General features: G+C 45.7%; 2 protein-coding genes across 2 annotated transcripts in view; one reads left to right on the forward strand and one right to left on the reverse strand.

Moving 5' to 3' along the window:
• The window catches only part of TESC (tescalcin), a 137,132-nt gene that overhangs the window by 52,673 nt on the left and 67,228 nt on the right, over nucleotides 1–17,231 (forward strand). The gene's annotated exons all lie outside the window — the stretch shown is intronic.
• On the reverse strand, nucleotides 1,665–6,981 carry LOC143809201 (uncharacterized). The gene is made up of 2 exons (XM_077292335.1): nucleotides 6,356–6,981; nucleotides 1,665–3,802 (listed from the first exon to the last, which is right to left on the reverse strand). The coding sequence occupies exons 1-2, from the start codon at nucleotides 6,507–6,509 to the stop codon at nucleotides 2,841–2,843; spliced, it is 1,116 nt and encodes a 371-aa protein (XP_077148450.1). The 5' UTR covers nucleotides 6,510–6,981; the 3' UTR covers nucleotides 1,665–2,840.

Consider the following 17,231-nt stretch of genomic DNA (forward strand, 5'->3'; position numbering starts at 1 on the left):
ATAATCCAGATAATCCATTTCTCCCACGATGGGTGCAGCTCTGCTATATCTAGATGGCAGGCTGGATGGTTGCATGATGCGACCATACAGCCTGTCATCCAGCAGAGACACTGAGTACCATGTTCTCAATGTCTCACTGTGAACTCCTATTCCTTGTCTGAGGTCACCGGGAGCGGAAAAAAGTTTTCATGCTCGCGGTGCCGTCAGACAGGTCCTGCGCGTTCACAGCCAATGTGAACATTGTCTCTTGTGCACGTTGATAAAGTTTAGTGCCCCCAAAAAACCATGATGCAGCTTCCTTAGGTTTTTGCGCCAAAAACAAAGGAAAACCTGATACCTGCGTTTTTTGTTGCATCATTGCACTTACCCATTGCTTTCTGTGGGTGAAAAAACGCAGCAAAAATGCAGCAGTTTTCCAGTTCAGTCAGGAAAAAAAACCAATGTGTGTGTATGAGATTTCTGAAATCTCATAGCTTTTGCTGGTACTGTAAATGCAACTTAAGATTTCCATTAAAAAAGCACAGCAAAAAACGCAAGGTGTGAACATAGCCTTGAAAGTGTAATACGGTGATGTAGGAAATGGACCTGTCACCTATGCAGAAAAACCTCTAAATGTATCTAGAAAGTAACCATATACCACATACCACAAAATGATATTGCACAAACCCACTTGGCCTCTAATGAACATAAAAAATAATGTAATTAAATAATGGCTGCCCTAGGACATGACAGTTGGTATACGTGAATCCCCATGAGTTTCTCTACCCACCTTTTTTACTCCTCATTTTTACCCTTCAACCAAACGGCCCGACCGCTTTATCTAAAATAAAAAACTGACCACAATGGTATTTGGATAAGTTGGCCACAGCAGCCGTTTATTAACACATAATAACAAACAGTTTATTTATTAAACATTAACCACGGGGAGGGTGGTCCTCGAAGCCCCAAAATGTAATAAACTTGGCCTCCAGACCATAAAAACTTGTCTTCCATAACCGTAAAACTTGGCCTCCAGGTCACGTCTTGCCTCTACGCTCCAGCTCAGAGACGCCCATAGACTCACCCGGCCAATTTCCTCCAAAATTACCCATATATCCTAATTATCACCTCCATGTGATCTTTTTGTTCCATTCCAAATTTGTTCACCCACGGGGGAGTCCAGGACCTTAGAGATCCCCCCCCCCCTCCGATCCACCATTTCCATCACCACCAACCTCGAGGACCTCCCCCCCCACGCCTTGCTGCCGCGACAAAACAACAGAAAACATAACGCAATAATTCGAGCAATACAACGATAATAACCCCTTTTTCTTAACGACCTTGACATCACCTATGAACGTTTCCAAAGCAACCAACAAAAAAGGGAGGGTGGGTGGGAGCTTGTTTCTAGTACGGTGGGGGACCTAAAATGGTTGCCCCACTGAGATGGCCGTTGCCCCTTATACTGCCCGCCCTTACTCCGCCTCTTCTCCCCATTCTCCCTCCCCCTAGCCATACATCATTCCCCTGATTCAAATTTATTAACCCTTCCCCACCCAAAATTCCCTCAACCCAATGCTTTCTCATGTATTATCACTTAACCCTGTCATGGCGTCCTCAATTTGAAGGCCTGCGGCCCAGTACGGCCTTACTTGACAGTTGGTATACGTGAATCCCCATGAGTTTCTCTACCCACCTTTTTTACTCCTCATTTTTACCCTTCAACCAAACGGCCCGACCGCTTTATCTAAAATAAAAAACTGACCACAATGGTATTTGGATAAGTTGGCCACAGCAGCCGTTTATTAACACATAATAACAAACAGTTTATTTATTAAACATTAACCACGGGGAGGGTGGTCCTCGAAGCCCCAAAATGTAATAAACTTGGCCTCCAGACCATAAAAACTTGTCTTCCATAACCGTAAAACTTGGCCTCCAGGTCACGTCTTGCCTCTAGCCGCTACGCTCCAGCTCAGAGACGCCCATAGACTCACCCGGCCAATTTCCTCCAAAATTACCCATATATCCTAATTATCACCTCCATGTGATCTTTTTGTTCCATTCCAAATTTGTTCACCCACGGGGGAGTCCAGGACCTTAGAGATCCCCCCCCCCTCCGATCCACCATTTCCATCACCACCAACCTCGAGGACCTCCCCCCCCACGCCACCAGCATAAATGTTCTGACCCCTCAAACATTTATGTCACGCCATACCAAAATACCTTTCTCAATGCCCTCTTGAATCGCCAGACACCACAAATCTAGACCTATCGCATTTAAATGGACCCCATCTTTCCTCCAGTATTCCCCTTGCCCAGACTCCAGATCCTTATGCCGAACCACAAGTGCCCCATTTCTCACCATAAAACGTGAAATCGCTCTGTTTAACTTAATCCTCGCCTTGTTCACACCATGAACAGATCTTGCCTCGCGCCAAACCTTCCTGGGCACAATGTCCGACCAAACAACCAACAAACGTGGAAACATAGACCAAAGCCGTAACATGTCAAACTTGATATCCTTAATTAGTTCCCTACAGGGACGTTTGCCCAAGTCATTGCCCCCCAAATGAACCACCAACAAGTCTGGCACCCGATCCAATCGAACAAATCTGTGGAATTCCGACAGCAATTGCTTCCACATCATACCCCTTTTTCCGATCCACCTCAGGGTTCCACGCGATCGGGGCACTCCCAGTTGTCTCCCGTCCGGCCGAACGTCGGCCCTCAATGCCGCCCAGAATACAAATGAATGACCCATGATCCAAATAAGCAATTGCCTCGGCTCTGAAAATAGAAAAGGAAACATCAACACCGTATAACTGAAAAGGAAAACTGCGGTCAATTAGATCAATCCGTTACAACAAAGACGGGCGAATGTAAGAACGAAATCTTACTGATTCCCACCGACCGATCCTCTGAACCATTTCATCTCCTAGACCCCTCCTGGCAGCCTCCGTTGCCGCCCCAATCCGGAATGAATGCCCACTAAAATTCTTCGCTGAAATGCCCCCTTTTTCCAAACAATGTCTAAATACAGTCAAAAATTGAAAACGGGAGAGAAATGACCCATCCTTATGCACTAACAATGGGCAATCCCCCGAACCTGGACCAGACAGGAACTCCCTCAAACATTTTACCGGGCAAACTGGAGAGCCGTTTACCTCAAAAAGAACCACTCGACAACCTTTACCTGCAGTATCCGTTTTGGAAGAACGCAAAATTATCACTAGCCTGTCCCCAAACATGTCCACATCCTGCCTCAGTATACCACCTTTCTTACACTTGGAAGGACTAACCAATTCACCTAACCGAAACGCACCAAAAAATGCTAGAGAAAATGCTAATCTAAACAAAATTACTTCCCCCATATCCGAACACACAGCCTCTAACTGATTTTCCAGATTTAATAAAACTTCATATGACACCGGCCGCCTACCGTCTGACACCTTCCAGCCTTTACGACAGCCTTTTACCACCTGCCGGACCAGAAACGATTTTGTCAAATCCTGCAACCCTCTAAGTTTAAAGCCAAAAGCCAAGCCTGATAACGAATTATTGATTTTTGACACTGACCAACCTGACTCCCAGATATGACCGATAAATAAAATCAATTTGCTTTCGTCCTCTAAATCCGCACTCATCTGATTTTTCCACCGGACCCAAGAATCCCAGGCCCTCGTATAGTGCGACCAAGTTCCAGCCGACAGCGATCTGGCCAACAAGTCTCTCACTGCCCCAGCGGAAGATTCCAAAGCTCCTCTGAACAAACCTTCCCCGTGGGTTCCACTTGAGGTGCCAACTCCCGAACACGATCCCACTGCGAAGAAGAAAGAGCTTCAAGAATTTTGTTATATTTCAAAACCCCAAGTTCCGCCGTGACCCACAAATTAAAATTCAAACCAGCCCAAACCAATTGTTGTAAAACTCGCAGAAGAGAGTGTTTTGATGATGACAACGAATTAATAGCCTCCATGGCCCCAACTGAGCCGCAACAAAAACATATTTTCTTGTCTCGAACATTGCCTCCCCATAGTGTCAAAGCTACCACGATAGGAAAAACTTCGTGTAGTGTAATATCAGCCACTAAACCGTTCTCTTTCCACGTTTTTGGCCACTCGGCCACTAACCATTCGTTCCGAAAAAACAAAGAAAAACCCGATTCGTCCGCTGAACCGACCAAAATGCCGAGAAACTCCGCCGACACCACCGGCGCAATCCAGAGTGACTTTCCATTGTATGAATCCAGAAAAAATTCCCAAACTTTCAAATCATCCTTCAGATCCCTTCTAAGCCGTATGAAATGATTTGGCGCCCTAATCCCAACCGTGGCCAATGAAAGTCTACGACAAAAGGCTCTTCCCATTGGCATGATCCGACATGCGAAGTTCAGTTTACCAAGCAACGACTGGACCTCACGAAGTGTTACCTTCTTCAAGCTACCCACACGCTTCACCTCCAATCTCATGTTCACCAGTTTGTCCTCAGGCAATCTACACTCCATTGCCACCGTGTCGATTTCAATACCCAGAAAACTCAAAGATGTAACAGGCCCAACCGTTTTTTCCGCTGCCAACGGAACGCCAAATTTTTTAGCCACCCCTTCCATCGAGTGAAGTAAAACCGAACAATCCGAAGAAAAGGCCGACCCAACAAACAAGAAATCATCCAGATAATGAACACAAGAACCGAGTCCTGTCACGTCCTTAACTACCCATTCTAAAAACGTACTAAATGCTTCGAAATAGGCGCATGACAATGAACACCCCATCGGTAAACAACGATCCACAAAAAATCCCCCGTCCCAAAAACAACCAAGCAAATGCATACTGTCCGGATGAACTGGTAGCAGTCTAAACGCTGCCTCAATGTCCGTCTTTGCCAACATGGCCCCTTGTCCACATTTTCTAACCCATGACATTGCCGAATCAAAAGAAGTATATAACACAGAACACAATTGGGGGTCAATTCCATCGTTTACCGAAGAGCCCTTCGGAAATGAGAGGTGATGAATCAACCTGAACTTGTTAGGCTCCTTTTTTGGTACAACCCCCAATGGCGACACTCTCAGGTTAACCATGGGGGCTGTGTTAAACGGCCCAGCCATTCTACCTAAAGCCACTTCTTTTTGCAATTTTTCAGTGACCACTTCTGGGAATTCCCTGGCTGATTTCAAATTCCTGGTTGATAACCTCACCTCCATGTCAACAAAAGGGATCTTGAATCCCTCCCGAAAACCATCACGCAACAATTTTGCAGCCTCTTTGTCAGGGTATTTATTTAGGAAGTGCTCCATCTCTTCCAGCCGAACCGGTGTCACCCCTTTTTTCAAAACCCTCAGATCCCTTCTGTTTTCCTCCCTTGAAGCACTTCGACACCCCATGATTACCTCCGCAGGCGGAACACTCGTGTTTGAATTTGCACTTGGCGCCGAACCTGCATGCGCCGTCATTGTATGAGAAGCACAGTCCTTTCTGTACGGCCACCGAGTGCCCTGACTGCCCTGAACCCCCGGTGCCCCCAAGAAACGATTGTGAACCCGAACCCCCTTTTCCAGGGGCCGTCACTCTCATCCATAGAGCTATGTCTTTATGTTCCCATCTAATGTTTGGACGAACTGCTTTCCTCTGGCGGAATTGTTCATCATATCTCAACCATCCTTGTCCCCCGTATACTCTATATGCCTCCCCTATGGTATCCATATAGCAGAATAGGGGCGAACAATTTTCTGGCGCTTTTTCCCCAATCACACTAGCCAATATAGCGAAAGCCTGTAACCAATTATTGAATGTGCGGGGTATCAAACGAAAACGTCTCCTCTCCTCGTCTTCCTTTTTATACTCATCCCGTCTGACCCTGTCTAAATTAAAACGTTCGAGTGGGAGAAGTGAGAATATCTCCACGTATTCCCCCTTCCAAATCCTATCCCTTACTTCCTGCTTTAAATGTGTTCCCAGAGGCCCCTCAAAACAGACATACACTTCACATTTTGCAGCATCCCCTAAACGCACTGCTTCATCTTTATCTTTGCCCCCGTTATCAACCGCCGTGGATACCTGACCCGTTATTGCGTTGCCCGAAGCCGCCTCGTCCCCAGCCGCCGCAGTAACCCCCGTTACCTCGCTCTGTACCACAGGACGTGACTCCAGACTTCTTTCTCCATCCCCTATACCCCTTCTATTACCTAACCAAGCCGCCGAGGGAGATAACGTACCCTGCGCACTCCCCGCCTCCCATAACTGCACTAAATCTTTAAGACTTTGTAATAAAACACCAGAGCCGCCACTAGCCCCCCCAACAGATAATTCCTCCCCCCTTGCATTCACATTTGAGGCTAGTGCAGGTAAGTAAAAAGAAGTGCAGTCTCGCTCACCTGGCTGCCTGGGTGCTGTGTTCCCAGCAGCCGCCAATCCGGCGTCCTGACGCGATCTCTCTGGGCGCGTGCTTCCTCCATCCTCGTGCTGTCCCATGGAAGTTGATGCAGTGTGCAGCCAGCCTGACTCGACCGCTGCGTCCCCAGTGTCCATACGTCCCACATGTCCTGGTTCAAATCCATCTGATGATCCTCTTCTTCTAAATGAATGGCCTAATCCATGCTCCCCCCTCCTCTCCCCCTCCCCAGTGGCCAGAGATTCCCTCCCTCCTACTACACAGCGATCTCCTCCATGCCTGCGGTCAGCTTCGCCCCCCCTCCCCCTCCCCCTCCCAGCTGCAGCACAGGGACGTCCAGCTCTGCTCTCTGTAGCAGCAGCAGCAGCCGATGAGCAGGAGGAGACTCCCCACTGCCACTCACCAGCCGCCCTGCGTGCTGATGCTCGCCCCGCCGACTCCTCACTGCTGCTGGATGAATGCCGAGCCTGGGGCCGAACCGAAGGGGCCCCAGCCGTTCCTGACCCCGGATCCCTGGCTCCTTCTGCTGCTGGTGAGTGCTCGCGTTGCCGGCTTCCCCCCTGCGCTGAAGGCACCTGACTAGCAGGCCCTCGTGTGCTCTTCAGTACCTCTCTGCCCCGCCGAGCCGAGCCCGTTCCTGGTTGGGCAGAGGCCGCTCCTGCTCCTGGATCCACGCTTCCTCCAGACGCCATCGCTGCAGGGGAGGCCGACACCTCCCCCTGTTGCAGGCCCCGCCGGTGTTGCGGATTCCTCCCAGCCGCAGGTTTACGCGCCGGCTGCCGACGCTTCGTGACCGCGGCCGGAGGGTCCCTAGAGGGGCTCCTTATACGGCGCCGGGCCCTGGGGGTAGCCTCAGGGCTGAGGTGCTCCGGAGGCCTAGACCTCCGAGTCCGTCGCCCTGCACTTAAACCTTGGGGTTGGTCGGCTCCCTCATCAGGCAGCAGGCCCTGAATGGATGCCTGCAGCCATCCCGCACCTCTGGTTCCCGCAGCCGCTCTCAATTGCTGCAAAATCGCCTCAATCTCCATAACTAAAATCAGCTCTGAGCTTGTTTCTAGTACGGTGGGGGACCTAAAATGGTTGCCCCACTGAGATGGCCGTTGCCCCTTATACTGCCCGCCCTTACTCCGCCTCTTCTCCCCAATCTCCCTCCCCCTAGCCATACATCATTCCCCTGATTCAAATTTATTAACCCTTCCCCACCCAAAATTCCCTCAACCCAATGCTTTCTCATGTATTATCACTTAACCCTGTCATGGCGTCCTCCCTTTGAAGGCCTGCGGCCCAGTACGGCCTTACTACATATAAGGCAAATACAATCCTAGTGGATCCCAGTAATGCCAGTACTCAGCGGCAGTAAATACTCCATCATGTGTTTCGCATTAGCTTTGGAGCATTTTCTGTTACTGTGCACTGCACTGGGTAATACGGACTTTCAATTCTTTTTTATATGTATTTGTATTGGGCGGCCCATTTGGTCTCACTGATATCCTCTTGGATTGGATTTGTCTTATATGCCGCACAGGTATCGGCATTATTTCTTTACTTTGTTTATTTTGGATGGTCACTAGAGGCCTGGAGGGCTTTTCAATATCATTCGGACATGACATAACACAATGTACTAATCACTAGCCACACTTCTGTGGTATGTGGTTGATACCCATTTGATACATTTTTTTAAATTGTTCTTTAGTCATTTCAGGATAAGACTGAAAAACACAGCTCTATGATATTACATATCGTAGAACATACAAAGATAATGGTCCCAATAGTAACAATTATTTCATATATGTAGTATGCAAATTGCCTCTTCAGAGAAAAAGAGGACTTGAACTCTATAGCGCCACCTGTTGGAAGTAGCGATCCTACAAGTCACAATCAACCCTTTAATGAGTCGTGCAATATGACTTAGGATAAAAGCCAGATCAGTATCTCAATTCGCAAATACATATATGTAGGGGAGACACAAGGTCCAAACATAAATCTTTTTTAAGATAGCAACTTAACAATAGCCTAAGAGGGGAAAGAAGAGGTGGGGGTTGGGTGTCATGGTGGGTTCACGGAAAACTTTTAAAGGGAGCCTATTACTTGCTTTGTGCTGCCCAAACCATGGGCTGCATGAATTAAACCTTGGCTGTGTGATTGCATCCAGGTATGTTTTTCTCTGAAACCCTGAAGTGCTTCTGAGAACACTTAGTTTGAAGGGCCCAGGACTATAGAGAGAGTCCTAATTAGTCCAGTACTTCCCAAGGCTGGCTTCTCCTCTCACTGTTCCAGTTGATTGACAGGTCTCTTCAATGTGTGCATACATTGAGAAACTAGTCAATTACCTGGAGAAGAGCATCCTGAATCGACTGACAGATTCCCTTTAAAGGACTGAAATTTGATAAATCTAAACATAGTACCATAGCAACTAAGAGGCTGTAGTTTGTTGAAGTGAAGTTTTCTAGGTGATCCATGGCTGCCACACCTTTATAAAGGTAGAATGTGAGAATGGTTCCCAACTTGGCATCTCTTGCAGTCTGAATATTTATTTAGTTTTATTTGTCCATTCATTAATGGTGATGGGGGTCTTGTTGAACCAATGGAGCGGTTTCAGTAATTTGGCTACAGGTAACAGGCGTGTCAGAAGGTCGTGTTAAGAAGGTTGGTATGTTTCAGAAGGGAGTGATCGAATGACCAGTTGATCGTTAGCTGAGTTCAATACCCCATTGTTTTAGTTTCTGCCTCACATTTTTCCAGAAGTTTCTGATAGCATTGTAATCCCACAAATGTACGATTTTGAACCCTTATGATAGTTATATTATTTAATGTGATATTTTTAGGTTTCGGTGCAGAGGCGACCGGTTCTTTTCCCGTGCTACATCATCATTTTGTGTTTTTATCTAAATACTTATTATTCTAATAATAATTTTGAAATGCTATCTGACTCCATTCTTTGACTAGTAAAACAGTGCTACGTACAGTGGTGCTAATTTTCCCATCAAGTTTGACAAATGTGAAAAGAACCTACTTTTTATTCAAATATATTCTGGAATAGAATCAGTTTTTACTTTTGAAAATGATGCCCAATTTAACAAAACAGAACACTAAAAGTGACCCTATTTAAAAAATAACAAAAAACTTTAGACCTATCAAAAGGGCCTGCTCCCTGCTCTTCACTGTAGCGGTTTCTGGGAATGCTTGTTCATTAAACTCAGATTAAGTCTTCTGAATTGTCTCTAGGACGTTAGAAATCTATGTAAAATCAGATGGTCACTTTAAAAACCATCAGTAAATTCACTTCAGCACTCAGACTTAACATAGAACTTGCATGGCCTTGTAATGTATGACCCCTTTGATATGTCTTGAGGGATTAGCACATTTTAGCACTCTTGCATGAGTCTTCCCAGATAACTCCACACATGGAAACTTTCCAAACTGTAGTTACAGGCCAAAAAAAGCCAAGATTTTTGCGTCCAACCCAGATTTTTCTATTTAGTCTATTTTTATACCAATAAGAACACTTTTTTTATGCAATTAAACAATTTATGTATATAATCTAGTTTTTCCTAACTGAGCAGTGCTAGTGTGGTGAATGGACGCTGCGCTGTGTAGATGAATAGCCACTGAGTTAATTTCAGGTCTTGCAATATCGAAATGCATCGTTGTTTCCTGAGTACAGGGCTTCAAAGTTTGAAAAAGTTCAAGTCTATAACCTTACAGTAAGACATGGGCGATTTCTCTTTTTTTTTACTGTCCCTACTATTGCTCATCATTTCCTCCCCATCAGTGACAGCGATGTTCCATATCTGTTCCGTACATCCCTGAATGACATTTTCCTGTAGCTATAGAACTTGTACATTTTATTTAACATCATCTGCCCTTAGCAGGAGCCTTACTGCGCTGGATAACTACAACATTTTCCATGGTGTGAGCATCAAAAGATGGTGACCTCAATATGCCAGCCGTATCCGGTCACTATTGTTCCTGCTTTTATTACGGTTCCTTTTCATATGATAGAAAATGAGTGGCAGAATGCAGATAGAATATAAAACATAACATTGCCGAGTTTTCTACAGCATAAGTGACCTAGATAACTTGTTTAATTGCCCCAGAAAAAAATCGCCCATAGTTTCCTGAGTTGTTCTCTATATTCAGAATGTTACAGGGAACGGACATCGCCCATGGGCGATTTCAACATCCCTATTGACACTTCCCTCTCAGCTGCCACTAAGCTTCTATCTCTCACTTCCTCCTTCGGCCTCACTCAATGGTCTTCTGCAGCCACTCACAAATATGGTCACACACTGGACCTCATCTTCACCCGCCTCTGCTCCTTATCTAACCTCTCTAACTCACCTCTTCCACTCTCTGACCACAACCTTCTCACATTCTCATCTCTCTCCACTCCATGTCTACAATCCCCACCCCACAAACTTTCACACCCTCGCAGAAATCTTAAAAATCTTGACCTACATTCATTCTCTGAATCCCTCCTCCCTCTCACAGACATAAGTTCCATACACAATGCGGATGCCGCTGCCGCTCTATATAACACAATAATAGCTGTAGCTTTGGAATCTGCTGCCCCACTTACACATACCAAAGCTCGCAAAATCAACAGACAGCCCTGGCACACCAGCCTGACCAAAGAACTGAGGCGAGCTTCCAGGGCTGCTGAGCGCAGATGGAAAAGATCCCACTCCAACGACCACTTCATCGCATTCAAACAGTCCCTCACTACTTTCAAGACCACACTCGCCACAGCTAAACAAACCTACTTCTCATCTCTCATATCCTCCCTGTCTCACAACCCTAAACAGTTATTCAACACCTTCAATTCTCTCCTCCGTCCCCCAGCACCTCCTCCCTCCCCACTTATCTCCGCTGAAGACTTTGCCTCATTCTTCAAGCAGAAGATTGATAGCATCAGAGGCAGTTTTGGTAAACAAGCCCCAGAGCCCTTCCTCCCGACTTCCCTGCCCTCCACCTCCAAAACCAACTTCTCCACCATTACAGAAGATCAACTCGCCACTCTACTCTCAAGATCGCATCTCACCACCTGTGCACTTGACCCGCTCCCATCCCACCTCATCCCAAACCTCACCACAGTCTTCATCCCAACCCTAACCCATCTCTTCAACCTATCACTAACAACTGGTGTTTTCCCCACAAGCTTTAAACATGCCTCCATCACACCTATCCTCAAAAAGCCCTCTCTTGACCCATCCTCTGTATCTAGGTATCGCCCTATATCACTTCTCCCTTATGCCTCCAAACTACTGGAACAACACGTCTACCTTGAACTGTCCTCCCATCTCTCTTCTTGCTCCCTCTTTGACCGCTTACAATCTGGCTTCCGGTCACACCATTCCACTGAAACTGCCCTAACTAAGGTCACCAACGACCTCTTAACCACCAAGAGCAAGCGACACTACTCTGTTCTCCTCCTCCTCGACCTGTCGGCTGCCTTTGACACAGTGGACCATTCCCTATTATTACAGACCCTCTCATCCCTTGGCATCACAGACTTGGCCCTATCCTGGATCTCATCATACCTAACAGACCGGACATTCAGCGTCACCCACTCACACACCACCTCCTCACCTCGCCCCCTATCTGTCGGAGTCCCACAAGGTTCAGTCCTTGGGCCCCTGCTCTTCTCCATTTACACCTTTGGCCTGGGACAGCTCATATAATCTCATGGCTTTCAGTATCACCTCTATGCTGATGACACACAGATCTACATCTCTGGACCAGATATCACCTCCCTACTAACCAGAATCCCTCAATGTCCACTATTTCATCCTTCTTCTCCGCTAGATTTCTGAAACTTAACATGGACAAAACAGAATTCATCATCTTTCCCCCATCTCACGTGACCCCCCCAACGAACCTAACCATTACAGTAAATGGCTGCCCACTCTCCCCAGTCCCACAAGCTTGCTGCCTCGGGGTAATCCTTGACGCTGATCTCTCCTTCAAACCACATATCCAAGCCCTTTCCACTTCCTGCTGACTTCAACTCAAAAATATTTCACGAATCCGTTCATTCCTCAACCAAGAATCTGCAAAAACCCTAGTCCATGCCCTCATCATCTCTCGCCTTGACTACTGCAACCTCCTGCTCTGTGGCCTCCCCTCGAACACTCTCGCACCCCTCCAATCTATTCTAAACTCTGCTGCCTGACTAATCCACCTGTCCCCCCGCTATTCCCCGGCCTCTCCCCTCTGTCAATCCCTTCACTGGCTCCCCATTGCCCAGAGACTCCAGTACAAAGCCCTAACCATGACATACAAAGCCATCCACAACCTGTCTCCTCCATACATCTGTGACCTCGTCTCCCGGTATTTACCTACACGCAACCTCCGATCCTCACAAGATCTCCTTCTCTACTCCCCTCTTATCTCCTCGTCCCACACACGAGAGAAATCTTGTATACGATTATCACCCCTACTCTGGAACCCTCTACCACAACACATCAGACTCTCGCCTACCATCGAAATCTTCAAAAAGAACCTGAAGACCCACCTCTTCCGACAAGCCTACAACCTGCAGTAACCACCGATCAACCAAACCGCTGCATGACCAGCTCTATCCTCACCTACTGTATTCTCTCCCATCCCTTGTAGATTGTGAGCCTTCGCGGGCAGGGTCCTCTCTCCTCCTGTACCAGTTATGACTTGTATTGTTTAAGATTATTGTACTTGTTTTTATTATGTATACCCCTCCTCACATGTAAAGTGCCATGGAATAAATGGCGCTATAACAATAAATAATAATAATAATAATAATAATAACGGTCAGGTCTGTAAACACTGTTCAACCGCCACCATTTCGTTGTACAATCTCATTCCTGCAGTCAAGTGTTTTTTTGTACTACTATAATACTTTATGAATGCAAATAAATGTGCAAAATCAATTTATATACTGCTGCAGAACATATTCAAATTAACATGAACTAATGGTAGCCCTCCCCCGAAAATAAAATATAGGGGGGATCTCATGGTAACACAGACCCTAAATAATCATTTTGGTCATGGTGTGTCTTTTGTTTATGGCTACAAAGCCAGGGTCAAAAGGTCAGCTCAGTAAGCTGTGGGAGCCACGAGCATGTTGATTCCAGTTCTGACCAGTTGTTTTGGTGCACTTTCTGTGCAATTTCATTGATGGATGCAAAGAAGACCGGTAAGATTTTATCTATAAAAGCCCTACTTTGTGGCCAGTTTTCCCATTCATCTATGAGAAGAAAAGAAAATCACAGAATGAAAAACCTTATACAGCAGCTGGTGCTGAGGGCCAGTGAAGATGATGTAGCTGAATGGCTAAGAAGCTGCTTGGCTATAAAACCTTCTGCAGCAGCAGTCGAAGCCAGATCTCCTGCTCCAAATCCGCGTTCCCCTTACCAGTCTCCGGTAGAAGACTCGCCTGCCCTACTGAGAAGCGGGAGTGCCTGGCAGATTCAAAGGCCCACGTGTCATACTCACCTCCGTCATCTTCAGTGAAGTGTGGCAGCCATGCACAGGAAGTGCACGCGAAGACACGATTGCCCTGTTCTCGGAAGTCTCGCAGCCTGGCGCAAAACTTTCACCGGCGTCATCTGCTGGCGCCGTAGATGTCATCAGGAGTCGCCAGTGGCGTGTCAAACTGCCGCAGCTTTAAAAGTGCTGCGGCGGCACATCCTTCCAGGGACGCATAGGCTCCGGTGACTGCCCATTGTTCCGTGCCGGACGTGGCACCATCATGGAGAGCTTCTGCCCCAGAATCTGACAAGGAGGAAGACAGCATGCCGACAGTAGCTGCTCAGCTGCGCTCGCCCTATTCACAGGGCTCGAGCGCGGGCTATGTGTCGCAGATCCGTACCAGCACACCGTTTTTTCCAGAAGGGGTGAGATGTTCCATGTACCCCTGTCTGTCTCCCCCACCAACCTCAGTTTACTAATTAAGGGAATTTTGGCTGAGGCTTTAGGTGAAGCAGCTAAACCTGCTTTGCCTGCAGCCAATCAGCATATATCTGATGCTAACAGTGTCCCTTCTATCACCAACAGCATTGTTACACAGAATCTTTTGAAGGAGGCGCTGACTTGTGAACTATCTCCTTTGGGTTTCTATTTGAGCACCTCCGTCAAGGATCTTATATGGAGTAGAAATTATGTTGATCTGTTTTCTCTATTGCCACAGAAGGAACAGTTGGGTAAATTGGAAAAAGAAAGATGATAAATCCGATTAAGACGATAGAAAACGTGGAGCCCTTAAATCTTAATAATTGTCTCTAGGCATTTTCCATTTACTCTGCTGGTCTCGGTGAGAAATTCCCTAATTGATGCAGTGGACTTCTTCAGCATATCAGCATAATTTTAGAAGCCTATCGTAACTTTGGAGGCATGGCCAGGCTGAGTTATGATGAGGCTTTTAGACAAAAATTGGCCGTTCATCCAAATGTTAGCTGGGGTGTGAAGGATGTTGGTCTTTGGATCAATTTGATGCTCCCACAGAGACACTCATTTGTCAGGCAACCTGTCAACAATTTCAATAGGAAGGACGTTTGCTTTGTGTTTAATGAAACGTCTTGTAAGTGGCTCAATAATTGCGGGTTTCGCCACAAGTGCTCTTTCTGCAGGGGTTCTCAACCCATGTCTAAATGTTTTGAAAAGCAGATCACACAGTAGTCCATGGTTAGAGAACTTAGTCTCAAAAGCCCTGACAACAGTGAAATTGGAAAAAATGATAGCATGGTTAGACAGGTATCCAGATCAGGTGAGTAGGGACTTGCTATACCAGGGTTTTTCCTCAAGGGTTTTATATCCCCCCTTTTAGAGGGATGGGTTGCAAATGGGTTAATAACTTGCCCTCATTGTCAAGATTCCCTGATATAGCAAGAGAAAAAATATACAGAGAATTGGAATTAGGCAGAATAGCAGGTCCATTTGATTACCCTCCATTTCCGGATTTTCATATTTCCCCACTGGGTATTGTCCCTAAGAAGAAACCAGGTTCTTTCCGAATGATACATCATTTATCGTACCCTCATTGTTTTTCACTTAATGATGCGGTAGATAAATCTTTGTGTTTGGTGAGCTATTCTTCTTTTGATTCAGTGGTAGATTTACTTAAAAAATTTCGTCAAAATGCGTTAATGTTTAATTCGGATATTAAATCAGCGCTTAGACTCCTCCTGGTTTATCCAGCTGTCTTTAATTCTTTGAGCTTTTGTATTGATAATAACATTTTCTTTGATAAATGTCTACCCATGGGTTTTTCCCTCTCTTGTTTTTATTTTGAAACTTCTTTTTTACATTGGGTCATCGAGTCGGATTTCCCCAACGGGGGCATGCTGCATTACCTCGCTGATTTTCTTTTTATAGGTCCCCCGACTCTCAGATTTGCCTTGATTTATTGAACAAATTTATTTTAAGGTGTAACAAATTTGGGGTTCCAATTGCCTTTGAAAAACTGTTTTACAAATTCAGTCTTTGGACTTCCTTGGTATAACCTTAGATTCGGCTAAGATGGAATGTAGACTTCCTGATGTGAAGATTTTTAAATTGCGCAATGCTTTAAACAGGATCATGGGGTGCATTAAAAGAGGTCTGGATACACATGATGAGAGCATTATACTGCCTCTGTACAAATCTCTAGTTAGACCGCACATGGAGTACTGTGTCCAGTTTTGGGCACCGGTGCTCAGGAAGGATATAATGGAACTAGAGAGAGTACAAAGGAGGGCAACAAAGTTAATAAAGGGGATGGGAGAACTACAATACCCAGATAGATTAGCGAAATTAGGATTATTTAGTCTAGAAAAAAGACGACTGAGGGGCGATCTAATAACCATGTATAAGTATATAAGGGGACAATACAAATATCTCGCTGAGGATCTGTTTATACCAAGGAAGGTGACGGGCACAAGGGGGCATTCTTTGCGTCTGGAGGAGAGAAGGTTTTTCCACCAACATAGAAGAGGATTCTTTACTGTTAGGGCAGTGAGAATCTGGAATTGCTTGCCTGAGGAGGTGGTGATGGCGAACTCAGTCGAGGGGTTCAAGAGAGGCCTGGATGTCTTCCTGGAGCAGAACAATATTGTATCATACAATTATTAGGTTCTGTAGAAGGATGTAGATCTGGGGATTTATTATGATGGAATATAGGAATATAGGCTGAACTGGATGGACAAATGTCTTTTTTCGGCCTTACTAACTATGTTACTATGTTACTATGTTTAATTGGGTTTTTTTTTTTTTATCAAAGAAGATTACCCTGAAGGAACTCCAATCTGTTCTAGGTTTGTTCAATTTTGCTCTACGAGTTACTCCTATGGATTGCGGTTTTTCAAGGCACCTTTATGACTCTACAAAAGGCTATTTGTCTCCTGGTTCTCATATCAGGAATAGCTCAGATTTGAAAGAGGATGTTAAAATTTGGCTACAGTTTCTCTCTAATTTCAATGGTAGATCTTGCTCGCAGAGCCCCTTTGTTCAGACTGATTCTTTACCTTTTTTATTTTCAACGGATGCATCTAAAGGCTATGGAATCTTGTTTTCATTTCATTGGTCAGTTCATCAGTGGCCGGAAAACTGGGTATCCAATAATGTGACTAGAAATTCTTCGGTCCTTGAACTTTTTTCCATTTTTTTTTGCATTTATTTATGGGGCTCATTAATGCAAAATGCAAGAATTTTAGTTTTTTCAGCTAACCAAGGTCTTATTTTTTACATTAATACCCTTTCTTCTAAAAATGTCTGGGCGGCTAGGATTATTAAACAGCTGGTTTTGAACTGCTGGAAATATAATATCTGGCTTAGGGCTAGATTAGGCACAAGCAAAAAAATTCTAACTCCCTTTGTCACCCCCAGTGGTCGGCATTTCACCAACAAGC

Source organism: Ranitomeya variabilis, chromosome 1 (assembly GCF_051348905.1).
Source record: "Ranitomeya variabilis isolate aRanVar5 chromosome 1, aRanVar5.hap1, whole genome shotgun sequence".
Lineage (NCBI taxonomy): Eukaryota > Metazoa > Chordata > Amphibia > Anura > Dendrobatidae > Ranitomeya > Ranitomeya variabilis.